At 36.8% G+C, this 24,759-nt stretch overlaps 1 protein-coding gene across 1 annotated transcript in view; it reads left to right on the top strand.

The window, feature by feature from the left end:
- Positions 1-446: 446 nt before the first annotated feature.
- lrba (LPS responsive beige-like anchor protein) overlaps positions 447-24,759 on the top strand; it is a 193,358-nt gene continuing 169,045 nt past the window's right edge. The window contains exon 1 of the mRNA XM_043237014.1: positions 447-1,225. Within this exon, the coding sequence (XP_043092949.1) occupies positions 1,094-1,225 (132 nt within the window). The 5' untranslated portion in view covers positions 447-1,093. The remainder of the gene's footprint in view (positions 1,226-24,759) is intronic.

Genomic DNA, 24,759 nt, shown 5'->3' with positions numbered 1-24,759 from the left:
TTAACTTATCTTAACTTATGCTCTTCCTTTTCACGGTTAGTTCTTTTTTATTAGCAAATAGTTCGACAGACCACTAAAGTGCAGAAAACACAAAATGCACGCACAGTACAAATATTAATATAAATAATGATAACACATTCTTTAAAACAGTAGTTCGACACAACACGCTACCGAGGGGGCTGCACTGGAAGGCTTGCTTAGGTCCCCCAAACTCTGCTTTCATAGCAGTAAGGTGAAGCCTCGTGCAGACCACGATATCAGTCCTTTATAATGTCTTTATGTGACAAGTGCATTATCGTAAACCACCACCACCACCACCACCAGAGCGTCCCTGACACAAGATATCCAGTATGAAGTGTCACCCTGTCCTCGCAGGTTCTCGCTAGTCTAGCACCTGACACACCTGAGCCCCCTCCTTCTCGTTTCTCTCGGCGCACTGCGCATGCGCGGCTCTCTCTCACGCAGCTCCACTGTCATGGCGGAGACGGAGCGGAGTAGGAGCTGATTCAGGAAGAGATGGCGCTGTAAAGTGGGTTACCACCGAAACTTCACTCCAACAGTTCCCACAGGGACCAGGATGATTGCCTTCTCTTTGTACGGACCCCTGAGAGCCGATGTCGGACGTTCCTTGCCTTACATTTTGTAGTTTTTTGCGTCTTGTTCTTATCGGTGCGTCTACCTGCGCGGAATCTCTTCAGCACCGCTGTTTCCTGTTCGACACTCGCAAACACTTCATTGACATTGTTGTTTAGATACATTTCCTTTATCAGACCGGTGGAGATCGACAAGTATTGCGTTTCTCGTCTGGGCTCACCACAGCGCGATTTCGTCCTCCTTTAGACAAGTTTATAGATGTTTTTCGCTCTCTACAGCAGAACAATTCCTGTCTGTCAGGTGTAGTGACATCAACTGACACTTCCCGCCGAAAGCGCGAGAAACTAACGGATAAACTGGCGGTGAATGGAGTCCAGGACTCGTTCTTCACCTCTGTCAACTTAACGAGAGCGATATTGACCGTACATTTCTCCATAGTTTAACTCGGCTGTAGGGTCAAACAGGTGTCGCACCTGTTCCCCTCTCACCTGACTCCGACATGGCGAGCGCAGGTGACAGCGCTGGCGGGATCCCCATCAGAGGAATCCGCATGAAGTTCGCCGTGCTGGCGGGGCTCCTGGAGGCTGGTGAAGTCTCCAATCGGGACATTGTGGAGACGATCTTCAATCTGGTAAGCTGATTAAAGCCTTTAAATAGAGATCTGAAGACACAGTGGCTTGACAAGACCAAACGTTTAGACTCTAGCTGTCACTCTGTAAGCTTTTAGAAATACAGTCGTGTGGCAGAAAGAGGAAGGGTGCTGCTTAATGGTTACAATTCTGCCGCTTGCAGTCCCATACGGATGAAGTATAGTGCCCCCATTGTGTCCTTGATCTAGACACTAATGTCAGCTGACTGAACCTGTAATAAGTGGCATGTAAGTCAACGTGGATGGAAGCAGCTGTCATATAAATGGATATGACTCTAAAGAAAGGCAGTCAGAAAAAAGGTACCTTCATTAGGGTACAGCAGCTTGTGACTGGGGTATGAAAATAACAGCCTTGCTGAAATCCCTCATGTACATGATCTTCCACATGCCTTTTAGCCTGGTAGTCCACTTGTAGGCCTTTTAGGACGATTAAAAAAAGCATCCCCTTTCATACAATACAAACCTTGACATACAATATCTTGCAATGTAGGTTTCTAGCCTATGTTTCGCCCCAAACAAAAAACAACAACAGCGCTTTAATCATAATAATAATTTTACTAGTACATTTCATAAAAATATTGTGGCAATTTACCTTTATATGTTCTGTCAAGTCAGTAAACAGTTGCCTTTAAAAAAATCAATTGTTTTGACAATTATTTTATACATCATTGTATTATATATTATATATCATTGTATTCTTCAACTTTATACTGTACAGTGTTTTGATGCAACCTATGTTGTTAAAAGCGCCATATAAGTAAAAATGATTGATTGATTGATATCAGCCTTTACAGGTTCCCACCATGATAATGATAAGAATCATTCTCAGTATTAAAGAATAGCAGCGTCCACACCACCTTTAAAGACACAAAGAAACAATGTAGTTGGAGTCATTTTTAGAACGTTGTTCCAGACATTGACAGCCGATCAGAATCTGTCCCGTTCTCACATGCTAGAAAATGCATGTGCGTGTAGAATGGGTAAAATTGTTAAGATTATCATTTGGTAAAATCGTTATTCAGTGCATTTAAGGGGCTCTGTTTTCTGCTGCATTAATCTGTGCTGAGTTTCTAGCCACATGGTGGTGGTTTAAAGGTTGATCAACCTGTTTCTAAATGCACTGCTTGTTTTAGACCGCTTTCAATCTGCTCCTGTCATTGCACAGTTCTTATGTGAAGCTATTATCCATTAATCCATGATGAAGGATTACAGGGTGTGAGGAAGAAACCTGGGTTGAATTTTTTTTTTTTTTTTTATCAGTGACCTAATGTTCACCCTCCTTGAGTGCTCTGTCAGCTTTAAACTGATCTTGCAGTCTCCAGTATGAGTATGTATGGTACAAAATCAAATAGAGAGCAGAATGTCTTGTGTAGCACTTATTGGCAGTCATAGTTCACAGATCACCTCAGCACAGCACCATGATGTAATAACAGCTATTTTCTGTTGACCAGCCCCAGACACGAGGAAGTCAGTAGCACTTTCTGGAAATTGCACTCTTTTTTTTTTTTTTTTTCTCCTCCCACGTCCACAAGCGAGTTGAAAGCCCCTGTTATACATTAGCTGAGTTTCAAGCATGAGCGAGGGGTCTGTATTTGACCCACATTGCAGCTGAAACTGATTGGGGGAGATTTGCTTTGCAGATCCTGTAGTGTTGAAATGACATTGAAGAATGAATGAATGAATGAGAGGAAGAAGGAAGTAAGAAGCGTGCTGCAACAATGCACTCTACTCTGTTGCTGATAGGCAGAAGGCATGCCAGATATCATATGTGACATGTAGCCTACACGCAGTTACGTTGCTTAGACCATGACTCTAATAGGGCTTTAGAATTGAATACAGTGCCCTTAAAGGGATAATTCACTTAAAGCTTATAATGAAAATTCTGTCATCATTTAACTCACCATTATGTTATTCCAAGTAAGGATTTTAAATGTTTCAATGGTTATGCATTGAAAGTTGAAGGTGACCAGGCCCTTAAAATGGCAAAAAGCACCATAAACCATCACAAACATAAACTACTATATTTCATGTCTTCTCAAGCTGTATATAATAGCTTTTTATGAATAAAAGACTGGTATTAAGGCTGTGAAAATTAAATCTCGAATGACACTTTAAACAGGTAATATCTTGAGCGAAAATATGAATTCATTCTTTTACAAAGAGCTGTAACTCTTTGTTTTAGTTTGAACAGAACGATGAAATAAATTTACATAAAATGATCCATTGCTAACCTTTGCCGCTTTGTGATGTCACAGTAATGTAACAGCAAGTGTCCTGAGGTTTATTAACTGAAGTTTATTTTTAACAAGGTCTGATCTCTTCACTCTGATCTGCATAGAACATCTGTCACAATGTGTGTAGTAGTTTATAGAGTGGGAGTAAAAAACTAGATTTGACATCACATCAAACTGGTGTGAGAGCTCCTTAGTACATCACAAAATGGACTGATTAATTTTAAGAATTACAGAGAGGGTACGATATCAGAAAACCGCATGGTATGACCTGTTTAACCTGTTAAACGCGATGCATGTTCCTCTGTCAACCAAACAAAACTAGCTCTTTGATTTATCTCCATTTTTAAAATTGTGTATTAGAGCATGAAAGCAAAATAATGGGTTGTGCCAGCTTAGTTCGATTTGCTGTTTGAGATGTCCGGCACATAGATAGATGCACAGTGAAATACAGCATTACTTACAGCTCGAAGATAGATTTGTCATGCTGTCAGAGTGCACCCATTTAGTGTTAGTCACTATGAAGAATTTCAAGGGATTAAAAGGGCTTTTGGCAAGAGAAGGCCAGCGTGTGGAAGAATTGAGTGCTGATTGACTAAATCATGCAATCAGAGTGCAATAGGTGATTATAAATAAACTAACACTGTCCTCAACTGTGGTAGAAGGGAGAAGGAAGTAGCATCTACAGTATGAATGAGTGGTGCGCAGGAAATAAAGAAGACACTTCAGTGTTTTTGGTGTTTCTGGTGCATTGCATGCCCATGTCACAGTGCATTCTAGAGTGCAACAGAGTTGTTCTTCTGGAAATACAAGACGTAATCTCCATTCATTTTCTTTATAGAGAAATTGATTAACTGATAAACCTTTGAAGACAGACCTGTTGTGAGCTCCAAGGTTATTAATAGATTGTATATGCTTTTGTTGAACCTGTGTCTTTGCATATAAATGCATATTTTGCGCTGCATTTGCTTCTATACCAACCGATAAATTTAAATTTGTTACATTTGTATCTATACATCTTTAAATGTGATTAATGTCGTTTGCAATGCTGGTACTGTAGTTTGTCTACAATTCTTTCTTTTAATATTGTAATTGTCCTTGTACTTTGTTGTCTTGGTTCATATATTATGAGACCTTTTAAGAATCGCTATGGGAAAAATACTTTGGGAACCAAAAGTGGGCAGGCATTAATACACTACATCTGTCTAATTTGCTTTCTCTGCTATTCATTTACAGTTGGTTGAGACTCAGATCAGAGATCACTGCCTGATTAATCTCCTTCAACAGAAAAAAAAAAGTACAAAGCAAAGAGCAGAGCTCTTGTTTTGGCAATATGTAATTTGTAAATCTGCACAAGGTTTATTAAAGCATAACTGTGTCCTCGCTTCATTAAAACCCACTTACTCTTGTTCAAACACACACTAGAAGCTCATTGAAACCACATCATCTCTTGTGCCTCCTTCAGGCTCCGGGGACTGGGGGTGGATTGGTATCTCAGCACCTGGGTTAGCCTTAGGTGAGGATTTAACAAACAAGCATGTGACCTGTCTTTGATACCATGGAAACCATGAGAGTGGGTGACCAGCCTGGCCTCACCTGTCCGTACAGGTCTTGACTTGTAGTGATTCCCAGTTCAGGCTTGTTAACTGCTGTCATAATATTCCTAGTGGTGCTAGTCAGTGAACTGGACTTCTGTAAGTGTCAAAAGCAGTGGTATAATGATGCTTCCAATAACTTTAAATTATGTTTAATGTTTCATTTAATTTTTATCATGAATAATTAACTCAATTTATTTGCTAATAGTCAAATAAAAAAGCTATGTAGTTGCAGTACTTTTTAGTAGGATTTGGAAATTTGTTCGGTGACCAGCGATATTTTACTGGTGGAATAGACTGCTGAAATGTTGGTGTCTTGACAATACAGTCAACCTTCTCGTATTGGATTGGATGGATTCATTTGTATGTTGCTCCCTCTCTGTCTCATTTGTTTGCTTTATCCACGAACAACACATCCCTCTCTGTTTTCTAATGAATATTTTATCACTCCTCCCTGGATTTGGTTACCTCAGCAGATATAGATGCAGATGCTTGTAACTTAAAACCACCTTCATCCGAATGTCGGGTGCTGGTAGGAGTAGTGCTTTAAAGGTTTCTGTAATGGCGAGGCTCCTCTAATGGGACTTGGATTAATGGAGCTGGCCTCAGATCAGTCAGGCTGTCTTTCAAGAATGTGGTTCTTTTAAATCGAGGTTGTTATGATGTTTTCACTGCTAGGCTCCATATGGAAGGAATCTCACCACTTTGATTATGTTTTTTTTATATTTTTTCCTTTTTTTTTTTTGCTGGGGTATCAGTAATGCAATGTTAGGTGTCAGCTTTAAATAGAAACATCAGATATGTTCCCCAACATCACCTTCACTCCGTGCACTTCTGCAAAATATTTTTCCTGTTTGTAATTTCAACTATGCTGCCAAACAAATAATCGCACAAACAAATAATTTACACAATATTTTGGCGTGTTCTGTGAAAAGTGTGTGTTTGTGTGTGTGTGAGTATATGTATGTGTATTTATATTTTTGACAGCACTATTTTCAACTATCAGATGTATAAAACATTTTTGGTGGCTTGCCTGACTAATCATTTATTTATATATCGCAATTCAGCCAATACATACCAAAATAGGATTTTTTGGGGCCATATTACCCAGCCTTAAAAAACTAGTTATACTAGTCAGACTGACTAGCTGGTTCACCATGATCTGTCACTGATAAAACAGCACAAGCACACAGAGCTTTTTGCACAAATAATCACAATTGAAGATTTCTGCTTTGTGTTAAAAACCTTTCTGCTTAAGGAAATGTGGTAGGAGTCATCTGAATCATAATTCCCACAATGTCCCACATAATATTATACAGAATGGACACATGGGTAATGTCCGGATTTATTAGTCCTAGTGCAGAGTATATGAAGTTATAGTTAAATGTGTAACAATCATAGACAATGCATGAACAGATATAGCATGTTTAAGTAGACAGGTTTTCATGTCATCAGTGATCAAGTTTACTAAATGCACCCACACAAACTCCATCTTTGGCCTTTGGTTTCATAGCGTGTCACAAATTATTTCAATAATCCAAAACATTTTAGTGTTTTTTTTTTCTGTTTTTTTATAAATATGCTCTGCCTACACTCACCTCACCACTGTTCAGGAAAAAAAGTTGTAAGGAGTAAAGAGTGAACTAAAGCTCTATAAAAGCATGTCAGCAGTGCTCTGTGCAGAGACTGAATAAGCTGGTGGGTTTTCAGTTGCTGTGGAGGTGGATGGAGGTGTCTGCTTTCTGCTTGCCTTTCCAGTTATATGGCTAGTGGTGGATAGGATACTGTAGTCTTTGAGCTTTAACATCATTGTGTACTGACAAACACACACAGCCCTATGGATTGAGTGTCCATCAACTGCTTGTGTTTTCTGTTTTCTGCTTGACTAAAGGATGTTTGTATATGTGACAGAGTGTGTGTGTCTGTGTCTTATTGCACTAGACAGAAATGAGCCGTTCTTACATTAATGCACAAAGAAAAGCCTTTGCAGATAGTAAGCACTTACCTTTCTTTTCTCAGCAGAATTTATCTCACTAATACAGAGTTCCTAAACCTGCTAGCAGTCAACTCAGTGGTGCTTTAAAGCACAGTAAAACCAATATGAGTTCATTCCGTCTGGTGGATTAGCCTTTGCCAACCGCAAACCTATTTCTTTATACTGTATGTGCATTACTGTGCAATTATATTAACCTAACAGGAAAAAAAAAGAAACAAACTATTCTGCTATATTGATATACAATAAAGCTCTTCAGCTGACAACTCATGACCAAACTATAGTCTGTTTGAAAAGCTAACATTTTAAAATAATAGTAATTATTTTTGATCAAATAACAATGTTGCCTGAAACAAAAAAATCCAGTTTTTTGGTCTTTTTGTGCAGATTGAATGTGTGCAGTTAAAGGTGACCCACTTCCAATTTTTTTGATCATGTGGCACAGATTTGATCTGTTCTATGACGGTGTAAACAGGCAAAAAATTCCATCTGGTATTCTACGTGGTCCCGTAATTTAAACTGATGCAGGCCACCCCTCTTTTAAAATAACCAGTAGCATTTTGTTTAAATTTGCTAGGCCCAGAGCCAAGCTCGGTAAAGCCCCATTTGATCACGTCTCTGGACTGGACCTAATGTCCCGATCGGACTGTGCTGCCACGGTTCATGTGACACAAAACCAGACCACGGTGCGAATCATTTACATTGTGCACTGTGCCATTCACTTTACAGAAAATACTAACACTGTGAACAAGTGACTGATCTCAGCTGCAGCTTCAGCATCTATTTATAGTGTAGGGGGCAGGCGCTTTGGATTCTAGAGAAAATTGGATTGGTCAGAAGATTTGATGAGAAGCTGTAGTACGAGGTGACATCCCAAAAATTTGTTGATTGATTTTGGTGAAAGTGATGAACTGTAAGCTTTGAATGCTAATATCGTATAAATATGAATTTTGTCACCGTTTTGAAGCACACTGGTTTATAGATAACCTTAAGACCAACATATTGATATCAACACCCAAAAAACTTGAATTTTGACTTTGGGGGACCTTTGAGAATTGGGAAAATAAGTTTAATTAGTTACTCCTTGTTTACTTCAATTTTATTCGTTTAGAGAATGTAAAGCTTAGTAAAAGTATTTAAATTGCACAAACTTTAAACTACTGTGGGGCATTTAGCATGTAATGTCTCTTTGTATTGTGTTTTCTGTAAAAAGAGTTGTTCCCCTTCTCTGTTTGTCACAATAAGGAAGGATATAGTAAGAAGCTTCCTGTGCACACAAAACATAGCATAAATATCAGCCCGGACACAGGACAGGCTTGACAGTATATCATATATACTTTGTCACTGGCATGACTTTGACTTAATGGCTTTTCTTAATAGTTTATTGTAATGATTACAGCAGTGGTAACCCTAGAGATGAAGAGTCAGGTAATTGTGGGAAGTCCCGGTAGAGTTAGTCTGGCTGGAATGTGCACCTGAGAAGTGTATTGGAGGGGTGATATTGAGTGCTGAGGGACAGTCATGAAAGCATGTCTATCCGCTTACAAAGAATGAATGCTTTGTTCACCTGAGTGTGCCAGCGTATCCGCTCCTGCCGGGGCCTCATGTGAGAAAACAGGACAGAATATTTAGGGAAATATCTTTTGTCAGTACATACCCAAAGATTGTGGCCCAATAGGAAGCTGCATTGGCAAATGTCAGTTTCTCAGAAAAGTTATGTCACACTGATAACATATATTATTTCACTTTTAATAGCGTATGTCATTTTGTTTCTCTTTTGTGTATTTCCTGTGGCACAGTGACAGAAAAGTAATACATGAGAAATGTTTTTTATGCACCAAGAACATTAAAGTCTAGTGTTCTGATGCCACCAAGTCAAATTGTGTTTGTTTGTGAGACTTACATTAGTGCTTAAGTACATATATGTTCAGACTTGATGACATTTTCACCCAATATACCGTGTATGTATAAAAATACCAAATAAAATCGTTAAATAAATACATCTTATTATTAAATAAAATCTTCTCATTTGGCCATGAGAGCTAATAGCCTTCTACATACAGTACCAGGACACATATTTGTCAACTGGTTTGGTTCAAAAACAAACTAAAATTGGAATTGTGTATTTTTTAGGCAATCTTTTCCTTTCTGCCCTGTGGAAATGAATATCAGGATAATACCTGAATAATCAGGATACAAAAGCCATTGTTGATTTTCTGTTAGGTCATGCTAGAAACTCTGTTTAATGTGATTATACTTTAAAGGGAAGCAGAGCACTTTAATGAGCTTCTCTTTAACCAATTTGGCTCATTTCTCATATCTTTTGGGGGAGTTCATGACTAACTGTAGCACATAGTCTCATAATGTGTAGCTCACGTAAAGGTGTTGGGCTTTATTTCTTCCTGACTGAAGTGGAAATGAGACAATAGGCTCAGTGGAAAAAACTGCTAGCTCCAAAAGTAGCTCAGTGAGTTATAGTAATTGTGATACAGGCCTACCCGTCTTGAACTTCTTTAGCAGTGATTACTAAGGCCATGCAAAGGAGTGAGATACTGGTACAGGAAATACAGCAGACAAAGGCTGGATGGAGAGGAGGGAAGTGGCTTTGATTGTGGGGTGTTGTAGAAATCATCTGCTTCTGCCAAACGTGTCTGAATGCTGTAAAAACCCCCAAAAACAAACGGCATCCTTTTGTCTGGCACTTTTTTTCCCAAGACATAAACTGTAGTAGTTTATGTTATATGAATACCTGTGAAATTTTAGATTTTAATGAAATTGTAATACTACAGAAAAAACTCAACCCACATATTTAGCTCTAGATGTTCTAGCATATATTCCCTAAGAATTCCATTCTATTTTATTGCTAGCATGCATAATTCATTGCATACAATCAATATTCATTTGTTGAACCTGTATCATCGTTATTGTTATTTGTTATGGTTTTTAAATCTCTTCATTGAATCTTTTTGATCAGCTGTATTACGAACAAACCGAGATTAAGTACACAGCTGATGAAGCATGCTTGTGGATTCCCCATCTGTCTGCTTTACAGCTACCAACGTTTTGTGCACATTCTATTTACGCAAAAACCAGACATCTACTGGAGATCTTATTTTCACCTGTTGAGTTTTTTTCAGTGTAGGTGAGAATGAATCTCCTTGTACCATGTATTATAAATCCTGAAGGACCGCAGAACAAAGAAACTACGAGTCATTGAATCTGAATTTAAATAAATGTTCATACAATGGCTGTTTGTTACTCAGATATTTAGTAAAAGCATTAATTAGTAAAACAAATTAGTATAGCTACAAAATGAAAAAGGAAATTAGAGAGTAAAAGTGAGATGCATAGCACTGCATAGGATAATATTTAAGAACAACTCAAGTTTGTTTCTCCGTCTGGTGCGCACCAAACAACCGACCCAGGTTCAGTTCCAAACTAACTCTTGTACGGTTCATTTAAGATGTGAATATAATCCGACATCGATCGTAGGTGATAGGAGAAAATCAGTAAAATAATAACAAATGGACTACAACCATGGGAAAACTCTCCATGATTAGGCTGTTTTTTCCAGCTCGATAATTTCTGTCCAATGAACGGATGACCTTAGCGCACGTGTGGTTTTGTTTACAATTTCTGGTTCACTTACAAAAAAGGCAGTGTGAAAGCGAACCACGCCAAACTAAATAATAAATATTGTTTTTGGTTTTTGCAAGTGAACTAGCGGATTAGGGGTTTTCTTTTCTGTGGGAAAACAATGTAAAGCTTTGTGCAGTGTTTTCCTAATCCTCCTTTACATGTTTGCCAGTACAAAGTATGTTTTATTAATAAGACATGTACTAAATTTGCTCTTGCAGTATCACTCTTAAGCCAAAATATGCATTTTCTTCATAATGGTTTTCTATTAGAAAAAGCTTAGAGCCAGATTTGCTAAACATAGCAAAGTAGCGCGAGACTGCAATTCCATAAATGCACCGAGGGGAATGGACCGTTCTGCAGGTGAACTACTAACAGTGTGCAAATTAAAGAACGGCAATCCATAAATAGAAACTCAAATTAACATGGAGTTGCAAACAAGCAGAGCCGATGATAATCAGGTATTCTTGTTTAACAACATAGATGCAAAATAGGTTAGGACATGCATTTCTTCTGTCTTTAATAATGGGGCATATAAATTGTAAACTGACAACCTCAAACCGTGGTAAATTATTTCAACTGATTAATTAATGTTGTGTCTGAAAGGGAAACAAATGCTTATATGCAGTGGGTCAGCTACAAATATGGAGCTAAAAATTGTGTTAGTTTGACTTTTGCCCTCTTATCTTTACTTTCTTTTGGTTTTAAATAGCTTGTAAAAGCACCATGCTCATTTTACTTTTGTTTTTTAAATTAGCGCAATTCAGCATCCAAATTCAACGCAATAGAATAGAATACAGAACTTTTAGAAACAAAATTTACACCAGTTATAAAATAACAAATGATTTAAATAGCCTAATTATGAAATGTGGAATGTTTATTAAAACCAATTACAATGTTTGGAGGCACGGATGGCATACACCTTGATGTAAAATAAACAACAACAAAAACAAAAATCAGCTCAACACGTGATAAATGAAATCTGATCAGTGATGTGCGAATTTGTTCGTTCGGTATTCAGTTTTCTAACTGAACCAAATAATTATTACTGTAAAAAAAATAAAAATGACAGTGATAACCAGAAAATAATAAATACACAACACAGAATGTCTGAGGAAAAAAAAATCATAGGACTACTGTAAAACAAAACTGAATAAATTATATATAATATGCATTCAGATGATTAGACAGGATAAAACACAAAATTTGGTAACAATAAAAAAATATGATGAGAAAAAACATTTAACATGTAACTTTTGTTAAACTTGATAAATTGATGTGAAAATTTATGTTTCATAATTGTAATTAATTAGACATGTTTTTTGATTAATAAAACTGCATTTATCTATTAAAAAGGATTTTAGAAAAATTACAATGGACAAAAAAGAATCCAGAAAAATTAAAATGGAAAAAACAGAATTTGGCAAAAAATGTAAAAATAAAGAACAAATAATATAGAATGCAAATGATTTCAATAATATATAGATATCTTTTCTGGGCTGGGATATTTGTTGTTTACACTGCAATGTGAAAATATGTAACTGGTTTCTTCAAATATTTGTGTTGTCTGATTAAAAGCCATAGAGAACCATCTGATTGATTGGTTTGTGTGAAAACATTGAAATAATGTTTGGTTTTGGTTTTCGTGACCAGCGGCTGTCAGAAACACAAAGCTGAGCAGCACTGCTTTGTGTACTGTGTTAACTACTTCAAAATGTGGCATTTCCGTGGTGAATCAACATTTTTATTCATCCTTATTCCTACAGCGCTGTCTATTTGAACTGGTCTATAGAAAAGAAGCTAATGTGCTTTCTAAATACCTATTTGGATAATTATCCACAATAATTCCAAGTACCCGCTATAGCAGTTCATGTGAAAACCCTGTTCATTGCATTACATTTTTGCATTGCATAAAGCTTTATTTGCATTTCAATCATTTGCATTTGTTTACTCTCATGAACGCTAGTGTTCTTCAATGAAAATATCTCAGATGCCTTTGTTAGTGGAAGCCAAGTCACACGTTACGTTTCTGTGGGGCTGCTTGCGGTGTGTACAGTGGCAGCACTGCTTGTCTTCGCTCGAGGCTTCACATCCGTTCAGCTGTGTGTTTCATGAACAAACCAACCCTCGCAAGAGACGCTGCGTCTCGTTAGTAAACATCAGATTAGCATGCGCAGCAGGATGTGTCCTGTTTCCTTACACAAACACGCACACACAAACTCATACCAACCGGACAGTCAAGTCTTAACCGTGCGCGTTAATACAGTATGCTGACTTGTTTCTTAGAATATTATCGAAGTCGAAACTGTAATTTCATGAAGAACCATAAACTGGTAAATGAACCACTGATCTAGCAAAAATCCTAAAAAAGGGGGCCTTGCTGATAAATCAGTGATGAACTGTACTGTGTATGAATGTAAGCACGTACAGCGTGATGCAAGTCACTGCTCATTCACACCAAGCTCAGCAAGCATCCAGTGACCTGCTGTGGCCTTGTGTAGGAAGCTTATTCATTTCTAAATGATGTCTGGCTTTCTCTTATTACCAAGGTCCACTCCACTGCCCTCGGATGCATTTCATTGGCCAGGCTTGTGTGTTCACCTGTCTGTGTTGTCTGCAATTCTCACAGACTCTAATGTGAAGGGTTGATCTATGTTTCTTTTGATAATGTTGTGATTAGAGGCAAACACAAAGTAGATTTATAATCGTGTTGTAATGTGTTTTGCCTCAAATTCAAGCTCATGGAAAGTGAAATGATAGGGTCGTGATTTAATTGCATTGCTGATGCGTTGATCAATGTCATTTTTGTGTTTGCATACTTTTTACACTCTCTCTCTAGGGGTGTGCAATATGACGATTTTTGATCGTGGACGCAAAATATTTCTCCATGATGTGCTGATTTTGAGAAATATCGCAGTATCGTGCTATTTTGTCATTGGCAGTTCTAATACCTCCCTCTGAATAGACTGTACAGTATGACATACAATCACATCAGTGTTAACTCTGTGCTGCACTTAGTTATGTTTGCTCATTTTGGTCTAAATATCTGCCCTTCGGTTTTATTTTACACCTTGTTGCCTTGAAAGGTTTTGTTTTTTAAAAAAGGGAAATTAGTTTATCTGTACCTCTCAGACAACCTGCAAAATAGTAAAATCAATGACAAAGAATCATGTTAAAAGTTTCCAAAAAAAAGTGATATATTTTTACTACCCAACCCCCTCTTTCTCTAAACAGAGTATGAAAAGATTACACACATTATTCCTAAAATTTTTGCATTTGCATATTTTTTACTTCCACATTTCACAAAAAAATTTAAATTGTTCTTCATAATTTTGAACTGGAGAAATCAATGTGTGATTTGTGAACATGATGATTTTTCAATGAGCGTGTTAAATCGCACTATTCATTTATTCAGATATTCAATGCAGATTCAGATGATCTGGCCTGAGTGAGTCTCAAAATGAGCCAAGAACAGGACATCCTCTGAGCTTGAGTGCGCACTGATGGTAAAGCTACTAATGCGCAATCTTAAGATTTATCATTATAAGTGAAAATTATATTTAGGTCATCAGTGTCCAAAAGCTGCTGTGAAAGGACTGTTTAACCCCACTTTAAGAAACGCTTGAACATATTTGTCCATCTGTTTGGGGTAGGTTTTATGTAAAAACTGAACATGACGTTAAAATAAAGCTAATTATATCAAAAATAAAGCATCTACCACACTGTCATAGCATTTTCAAATGAGAAAGTAGTATGTTTGCATAAGTTCTTTTCTAAGAAAACACATTTTGGCCAACGTTACCTTTGTTTTTTTTTTTATGTTGCATATTTATATTTGGCATCATACACTTAGTTTTTTTTCTCATTTCTATATGCTGTTTGATATATTTTATTATTTTCACTTGTTTGCACAATTGAATTATTAGAAATTGATTTATAATAGAATTATTAGTAATTTTTTTTTTGCATGCTGTGCAGTGGTTCTCTGCTCAGAATAGAAATGGCCATGGGCAGAACATGTGACACACACATTGCGTGTCTCACACTTATCTGTCCCTAAAGCAGTAATAAAATCAAAATCATCAATAACAATATAAGCATTTCTTATGCTTCATCAGTGTCAAATTTTTCAGCTTCATCATTACCTGCAGGTGAAAACATGATTTTTCAGTCATGCACTAACTGCATTATCATTTCCCTTGGTAAAAATATGCTACAGTACCTCACGAGACAAGAAATATATAGATAGCGAATGTGGGGATACATCAGTCGAACACTAAATTAAAATGCATTATGTGTATGCAAAAGTTGACCTATATTTAATTTTTCACAGTATTTTGACAGCACGTATAGGCTGCCATCATAATATTGGAGTACTATATAAACCTCACAGGAAATGAAAAGGGAAGTGTTGAAACGTATTATTTAGACACATGTGTCATTTGTACGTGTTTGATTGAGCCTTTCTGTGTTCTGTGTCTACCACTGTGGGAAAAATGCTGTGAACTCCACAAAACTCTGGTACTTTTTGTAACAAAAATGTTTAACTCAAAAGTGAAACTGAAGCGCTCTGTGGTCCCAGTGCATGTAAAAAGCGAACCACATCGCAGGCATGAAGCGAAGGGACTTTGACCAAACTCAAAGCTTTAAAAATTCAAAGTGTGGAGCATACTGTGATTTGCTCTGAGGCTGCTGAAAACACTGTATCATGAGCCCCATGCGTGCATGCAGTAGGACAGTACAAAGGAGAGCCTTAATACTTTGAAGCACGCAGAGCATACAGTCTGTATTTTTTAACGAAACTATAGCACTCTTTCCATTATGTTATCAACTGGGCAGCTAAAATGTAAAAATCACACCAGTACCTGTAGTAGCAGTTCAGCAGGGTGTGGTGCATTGGTGATTAAAACAGCAGCCGGCTGTGGAACCTGCTAACATGACTCTTGGGATGAAGGAAACCGTAGCAACAGCACTCTGTCGACTTCAGGAAGTAGAATCAGAGCAAACCATCTCTACAAAACAATAGAGGTTTTTGTATGCTTGGAGTGATCTCAGTCCATAGCAAGTTCTGATTTACAGTATGTGGGGGGGAGGTTTGTATTTCTAAATGTGAGGCACAGCACATAATAGCCAGCTTTATGAGTCTTTGAATGAAATTAGAAGACTAAACGTGTTCTTGTGATGCAAGACACTTCGGAGTATCAGATCACTTTGTGATTTGGCTGAAAATAAGTTGTGTGCAGTCTGTATTCTATATATAGAGAGCAGATGGTATTGAAGGAACTACTTGACTGATTTGATTTTCGCTGTTATCTTTTCTCACCATACACAGCATTTCACTGGGTGCAGTGTTGAGATGCCCTGCAGTGTATTGAAGAGTAGTGACAAGCTTTCATATGCAGACTTGTCTAATTTAACTCTGACATGGAGGTTGGCGACATGGCAAAAGGATCACATACATGAATTTTTCTCTTTGGGTTTGGGTTGTTTTATTTTAAAGAATGTAGATAACCAAACAGTTGCTTGTCCCCAGTGGCTTCCGTAGTGTTTTCTGTATTAACTAGGGGTGTGCGATATTGAGAGAAAAATTGCTTGTGATTTTTATCTATAACGATAATTAATCAATATTTTGCTGAGGACTGAGCTGAAGTGGTATTTAGATGTATACTGTTTAGTGCAGAACATGATTGTTTAACCATTTACAAATGCATAAATAATGTTTTGGTATATTAAACATAAAATGTATGCGATGTTCTAAATGTATGGTAAATGACATGAACCTGAAATAGGAGATGGACAAAAGATTAATAGAATGTTGAAAGAGTTATTAATGGCTGAAATTTCGTATTTAATTTACTGGTTAAGTTATAAGTTAACCAAATAATGAATCGACTAATCAGAAAATAATCATATTTCCTCTCAATTATCTGTATAATTTATTTTCACAATAACCCTCGTAGGTATTAGTGGTAGTCCTATATGTGGTGTTGAAACTATGGTTCCCAGCATATACTGCAGTATGAATGAACCGTGCTTGTTCACTGTTTACTGTTTTATATACACTGGTTTAGTGTTTGTTTCTTTTGTAAGTTGTGTCATGTGGTGTAAACAGCAGCTCTGTCGCTATGTGGTCACTACTGTGTGTCTGAATGCCAAAAACCTCAAACAATGAATCTTTTTATTTTGCAGAGATATATATATATATATATATATATATATATATATATATATATATATATATATATATATATATATATATATATATATATATATATATATATATATTTCTTGCCAGGCAAATATTTCATATTTCATTTAAAAAGGAACTGATGAACCAACAGCTTTCCCACTGTTTCTGTTTTTTTGGCATTTGTTATTGTGAGAGAGATAATCACTCTATGAAACAGAGAAAACAATGCAGCTTGGCCCAGTTATCAGTGTGGCCCACTAAAGAGTCTGATAGCTATTACAGAAATATTAGACATGACTCTGGATAACTAAATGAATTTCACTTAACACACAGGACCGCAGGACCGCTTGGGAAACAAGCCATTTATATTTCATCAAAGTTGAAATAAAAATAAATTAAACTATAATTAATGTGATTGCATGCTTGAACTGTAAGCAGACTTTGATTATGTTGCTTTTTTGGCAAAAATAAAATATTTTGAAACTCATTAGCATTTGTCAGCAACTATAATTGGGTGGACTACCCATGATTCTGTATGAACCAGTGCCACTTTGGCCCTTATGTGGCCTTGTCCCTGATGCGTCTCTGTGTGTGTGTGTGTGTGTGTGTGTGTGTGTGTGTGTGAGAGTGTGAGAGAGGCTTTTGTGCTATTTATACAAGCTCCAAAACAACTTGGACCACCTCCTTGCTGTTGTCCTCTGCAGTTTTGAAATGCTATTTTTAGCTACATGCAGCACAAAGACTTTCATTATATCCAAATATATTATGGACTCTGCTATCCAAATGTGACCTACTAAATCAAACCCTATTGGATATTCTCTCTCTGCGCTGCTTATCTAATTTTTCATTGACTCTCTATATAAATTACAATAAATTATTTACAATGAAAATTCTTAGAACTACAAGGAGGCATGACAAACTTGGCCTTTCCCATGAATCTAACATGTGTCTACGCCCTGCTAATGAGGAAAGTTTCCTGTTGGCTATTTTCCGCTTCCTCTCTGATGCTTCATTTAGCAGCCTCACAGAGACTGGAGGGAGATTGCTCTATTTGATAGTGACTATTAAACACAGACTTTAACATTACCCCATCAGTGCAAAGGATGAGGAGTCAAGCATTCTGCTTCAGCTGCTAGCAGGGTCAGTCTGAGTAATGATTAGATAATAGCCAGCCCATCAACTCATCTGAGGAATGAGCAATGATTACAGAAATCCTCTGCTCGTGTGATAAAGGAATGCACATCTCTTTAATGAAAGACAGTAGATTTTAGCTTTTAAATGTAGCAGGACATTGCTAGCTATTAGTAACGAAATAAAATAAAATATGTAAATATGTATAAATATATATGTAAGTAATTTAGTGCCTTTAGTTAAAAAACAAAACAAAATCATGCCTTCTGACCCGTGTAAAGAAATTTGTTGAGCAAGCCTGATGTAGCATCATCGTCACTCTCATGATTTTGAAAGGCAATGTGGCACTTCAGACCACACTTACCGAGAGCAGGCAGTGCAGAATGAGCAAGGAACCGTTCACACAGGATGTTGTCTTGCTTTTAGAAACTTCCAGACAAAGCGAGGTGGGGGTAGTTCATAAAACAGAACCCTTTTTGCTGAGGACAAGCCTTGAGGAGACAGCTGATCGTTTTGTTGCTTGTGGTACTAGTGGGGAATTTTTTTCTTTTTTTTGACATTTTTGTTGATAGACAGTAATAGTGTTGAGATTTCTAACTTTGACTTAAAATATTTATATTTGATACCATTTTCCATACCACAGAGAAAAACACTGCCACAGTATTAAGGGGGTCATTTTTTTATTTAAAGATAAACATAGCAATTGTAGAGCATTCTTTCTTTGTATTTTTATTACCTACTGTTATCAAAGGTTAAAATAAACAGTAACAAGTGCATTGCTCATCATTCATAAATGCTGGTTAATACATTAACATTATTTGTTCAACAGATTTTAATGCCGGATTTACATATAGTCATCAATTTATGCTAAACAACCATGATCTGAGCTTTAAGTGAAGACGCAGAAGTTTCAGCAAAGAATAAATGGATATCCAGAACTAAAAATCGCTTGTTGTACCTCTTCTTGATTCTTGTCACATGACCCGTGATGTTCTGAAAAGGTGAACTGTTTTTATCTCGATGCAGCGCGGGCATCCGTGTGTCTGCATTTGAAATAAAGAACTTGAGCATGTGACATTGCACAGCCCCTTTTTATTATGCTATTTAACCAGAGTGAATGAGAGACAGGCACTGCGGTCATGTGGGGTGTTTGTCAATGCTCCTTTGAAAAGGAGGTGCTATCGGTATATCGATCCTTCTGGAAATTATTATTGCTATTTTTCAGATATTTTAGTATCAATATTTATCAAAATATCTATATTTTTGACAGAACTAGACACTAATAAGATACAGGATGGGAATAAGTGTAATAAGGACAGAGAGCAGAACAAGGACATAAACACACAAAAACTTCTACTGTAATTCCAAACTATATTATATGCCTTCTTCAAAATACCTTCCTTGTGTTTTTCACAGTAGATACAGTCATAGAAATTAAATAAAATGAAAAACAATGGAAATTGTGCCATGAAGTGTCATACGTGTGTAATAAAAATGAACAATAACGTTCATTTGTGACCTGAAAGGTGGGCTATATTTGCCAACATCATGTAGACCTAGCCCTTCACACTTTAAAAAAATAAATAGTTAAGAAAATAGAAAAGTAAGGCAACTCGATGCAGCAAGACTTTTGATTTCTCAGTTAAAATACTAAATGTTGAGCCAATGTAAATTAGTTTGTTCATGCAATGCTGATTGTCTTACTTTACTAATAAAGACAGCAACTGAAACAACAATCACTGTTACTGAGCTCATTTATTTTTTTCTGTTGCTTGGAAGAAAAAAAACTTTTTAAATCATAACGTTATCAAATGAATGCTTGTTTACGAATGGCTAACATTAATGGATAAGTTTATCTGTAAGTAGACAAGGTCTCATTTTTGTCAGACATCTAAAAACACTGTGATATCTAGGAAAAGAACAGAAGTGGTTGAACATACTGTAGGCCACAAAACTAGACACAATAACCTTCATGCAACTGTGCTTGATTAGCTGGGACAACATGTTGGGTAATTTTGTTAGTCTGACTAGGATTTTTATGTATTTTAGTATTTGAGAGGTTTCATGAAAAACGTGCAGCTGATTTTTTTCAATTACAATGCAACTTCCTGTCAATTCTCTAGCAATGAACAAGGAATAAAACTGCCTGAGAGTGCCTGCTGTCCAGGATGACACTCACTGGAACCCCAGAGAACAAAAAATCTGTCAAGCATTAAATTGCAGTTGTTTTAAAAAATCACTTTTTTTCTACTGGCATTTATGCTCAAGGGAAAATGTACATTACAGTTTTGTATACAGTTAAAAAAGCATGGCAATTTTCCACTTTCAAACATGATGTTTTCTTGTGTTCAGGAAAAATATAAGAGTAGCTAGCTAATATAGGCTGTGTGGCTGATTCTTTGAGCCACATGAATATGGGAATATGGGAAAATAAGAAAAAAGTTTTGTACTTTGGATTAGCTTAGTTGGCTGACTCCTATTACGCTTGGTTGACCAACCAAAATAAGTCTCACTGACCCATTAGTAGTGCTGTAGGCTGAAGTCACTGTAAATAATGCTAGAAAGTTCAACAGAAAGAGTGTAAAAAGGAAGATAGACTATAGAGCTCTGCTTCTGTTTACTGAACCACAATCAGTCAACAATTTGGTTTAGTTAGAGAATTAGCAGAACTTAATCCATTAGATTTGCCAGCACTGGTAAGAGTTACATTTATGATTTTGTGTGTGTGTGTTTAAAATGAAATGAAAATGCGCTGTGCTGGAACTAATGTTAATGTAGCCTGTCCAGTCAGATCGTTAATCTTTTCATATAAAGTTTGCACACTTCGTACATTAGATTACAGATGCTAAATTTTGTTCTGATTAGTAATAGGCTTTTGCATTTATTAGATCATAATTCAGTATTGGAAAACAACAGGAATTACATTTACTTCAGGGAAAGCTTTCACTCGTGTTTAGATAAAACCAAGGGCAGGGACTTGAGCGCTAAACTAATTAGACTTGCAAATGTAAAAAATTTAAATGCTTCTCCCGCAATTGTCTGGTGTATGATGGAGATTATGCCCTCACATTTTCAGCCTAAACAGATTTTCTCATAAATTTGTTCTCCATTTACTCCCAGTCTTTGTAGTTTCCTTCCTTCTCTGGCTCCCATTCAGAGGCATCACTGTAGTTACATTAAAGGGAAGACATGACGTCAATGTTAACAGGCTGTAGTATGTAGTGTGCCAACATACAGCACCTTTGCGTTACAGGCATCCCGAGATCGAATCCAGACTCTAGGAACTTACCTGATCCCGCCCCCTTTCTCTCTCCCACTTTACTTCCTGTCAGCTCTGATCCATCCTATCAAAATAAGGGCAAAAATGTGTCAGACTTTTTTTTTTTTTTTTTTTTTTGTTCATATGAACACAAAGAACGATAATCCATCTCTGTGAGCCTATGCAGTGCAAGTTGATGCTTTAAAAACCACATAAATTAAAGCGATCACTATACTGTTAAAACCCCAGACATAAAACCCCAGTCAAAGAGGTTGATTATTTTTCTGCAACTTTGTGTTCATTTGAAGAAAGAAAGTCACCTGGGATGGCATAAGAATATAAATCATTTTTATTTTAGGGTGGAGTAACTAAAGAAAATAAACACTGGCTAATGAAATAGAGGGAGTATAGTTTCACTTCTGATTAAGCTATGTAATGGTTTTATTCAAGGTGACTTAAAATTTGTGCTTCCTCTTCAGATGACTTGATGGGCTGCAACAGATAATGTGCTATGGATGAATGAAAATACATGCTGTTCTTGGTGGTGCTATTGCAAGTAGCTTAGTCATTTGTTGTTATGTCTTCTCTTTGGAAATCATGCACTAAAAACAGAATTGATTTAATAAAGAGCTTTTCGAGAAGTGTTTAAGATCGAGCCTTACTTTGCTGCTCGATACTGAACAATACCTCTCCGTTGGATTACTTAATGTTCCCATCACCGAGCTAATGTTTTCCTCTGGATAAACGTCATTTCAGTAGTGCTAAAATAAGATGTTAGCCAGCAACTTGGGACTTTATGTGAAAAGTGCGTGGTTGTCCCTGGTGTAGTTCACCTCACCATGGAGAAATGCTCTTGTTATTGTCATCCCTGGACCAAGAGCTGTTCACCCATTATTAATTCACTGGGTCCTCAGAGGTGAAACGCAGGGCTCGGTTTGCCTCTGAGGGATCTAGTGACTGCATCATCAGCTAGTGCGGAGTCTTTGTATGTGGAACAGAGTGTGAGAAAAAACAGATCTGGTGAAGAAACCCAAATGAATTCTCTGTGGTCTCTGATCACTACTGATAAAGAGCTATAGGAGGATATAACAACGGATTTGAAAGTGTAAGCCACCCACTTTCCCCAGGAGAGTTCCAGAGCAGTCAGAAAGAATGATCAAGTAAAAGAAACCAAAAAAAAAAAGTCTAATGTAATACAATTGAATTAATACTTCTACTAATAGGCAAATCTTTAACATCTCAGTAGACCATAGCTGCCTGTTCATTTCTGTAGGGACAATGAAGTGAGTCGATTTGGCTATTTTTAGAAAGAAAAACACCCTAACACTGTGAGAACATTGTTTCCGAACTGACAGATTTAAGTTTCACTTTCCATAATCCGTGAACGACAGGAGAATCTTGACAGCAGAAAAAAAAATGTTTAAAAAAAAGTTAACACTTGCCGGTATTGTTAGAGGTAAAATTCAATTTGCTCTACTATCATTGTCCGCTGACTATATTACATGGATTCTTGGCTTTAATTTGAAGCCTTTTTTGCCAAAAACCTGGCAGGCATGTCTTAGCTTTTTATTTTAATTATAACGAAGTTCTAAAAAAAATATAATGAAAATATTTATTAGAATAAGACTTTTTTTAATCATTATTCCCGTTTGATGAAGTGGTATGTATAATCACACTGACTAATAAAAAATGAGTTCTCTATTTTGAAATTTCTAAATTATAGCCTACTTCAAAGCTCAGTGTTACATGATAAGCTTATAGCAAGTTAAACAAGAAACCGCAGCAAGAGATGAGGTTTAAGATTATGTATAAACCTCAGAATTTATCCAGGCTTGCTACATATTGCCAGACTTTATGGTTTTATATCAGTTGTTGTGGTTTATATTATTATGCATATATTGTAGTCTAGCAAACTACCACAATCTGAATGGATAAGCACCATAGTGATAACAGTGGCACAGAAAAAAAAAGTTAATTAAGTGCAAAACAGGGCAAATGCTTGTGTATGACTGTGCACAGGGGCATGCACACAAAGACACTACAATCAGTGTAACACATGCAACACAAAACATTGATTCACATTAATGATAATACAAATAATAAGAAACTAAAGGCTGTATATAATAAAGCATCTTAGTTTACAGGTAACAGTTTTTTCTGTAAAATTGTACTTTAAAATCGTATTGTCTGTTTTGAGAGCAATGTTATGCTATTATTAGACAGTTAAAAATAAGCTAGTAAATAAGTTTCTATTAATCATCGGAACACAATTGTTATTTTAAAATACTTCTGAACGTTGACTAACTTCCTTGATGTGTACCTCTACATGCTGATCTTCTGCCAATCAGCTGCTTTACACAAGGTCGACATGAGCATCTTCCCCTTTCAGCGCTCTGTGCGAGCTGATACCATCCTCACCCCAAAGTCACATTCACTGCCGTTCAGTCTGTGAGGATGTCAGGTCCATTAATCACCTGCACGGTGGCCGCAGATCTATCTGAGTGCTGTTCTCCGTGCTGCCTGCCACACAACGCAATCAGCTTCTCTTTCCAGAATGCAAATTTAAAGGGGGGTGGTGATGTATTAGCCTATGGCGTTGAAGGGAGGGTGATTTTAGAGGCGAAATGCAGGACCGCCAATCATATGCATCCATTTATTTCATTCATTTTCATATTTCAACATTCGCGTTAGTAATCTATCATTCAGTTGGTTTGAAGGAAGAAGCCCAATGGGGAGGCAGCAATGTTTGTGACTGATCACGGCTTTTATCTCCTGCCTTGTTAGCCTTTGTTGCTGTAGACTGACAGTGAACCCCCCTCTCCTCCTTTTCCCTTAATTCACCTTCAGTCATTTTAATGGGACAGTTTCTATCCAATAGCCTATGGATTTATACTCCACTCCAGTCCTTGATCAAATTGTGGTCATGGCCTGTCTACTGGCAAATGACAGCAATCGTTTCAGACCCTCGCAACTGAGATGACCACATCCTCCTCAATAATACTAACCCTGTCATCTGCATTGTTTTTCTTATCATGTGCCATAAATAATTGTTCAGAAGTAAAAATATCTCAACCAATATTAAGTGCTGACAAATTATTGCATTGTATGAAGTGCACGGTTTATTTAAAGACAAGTAAGTTGTTTGCAGGACCCATACCCCCACATACTGAGAACCTTGTCATGCTGTGAGCATGAGCTCCGCTTTCTTATTTTAGTTTTCATATACCAATAATGTAAAAAATGGGTTATGCTTTAATCCCATTTGTAATAAAACTAAATAGAATTTAATGTTATGTACTTTAATTTTATTTATTTATTTGCCTATTTTGAATAATTTTTTTACTGTTGCATCCCTAAAATAATAATTTTCAAAATGTTTTGCAGGGTCGTCGGCTTTTATCTGTGTGCAGTGTGTAGCACTCACATATGATATCATGATTTCAAGGTTAATCTAGGTTTACAGTTCATGTCTGTGGAGCAT

Source organism: Puntigrus tetrazona, chromosome 1 (genome assembly GCF_018831695.1).
Source record: "Puntigrus tetrazona isolate hp1 chromosome 1, ASM1883169v1, whole genome shotgun sequence".
Classification (NCBI taxonomy): Eukaryota; Metazoa; Chordata; class Actinopteri; order Cypriniformes; family Cyprinidae; genus Puntigrus; species Puntigrus tetrazona.
This window is presented reverse-complemented; position numbering and strand designations above follow the sequence as displayed.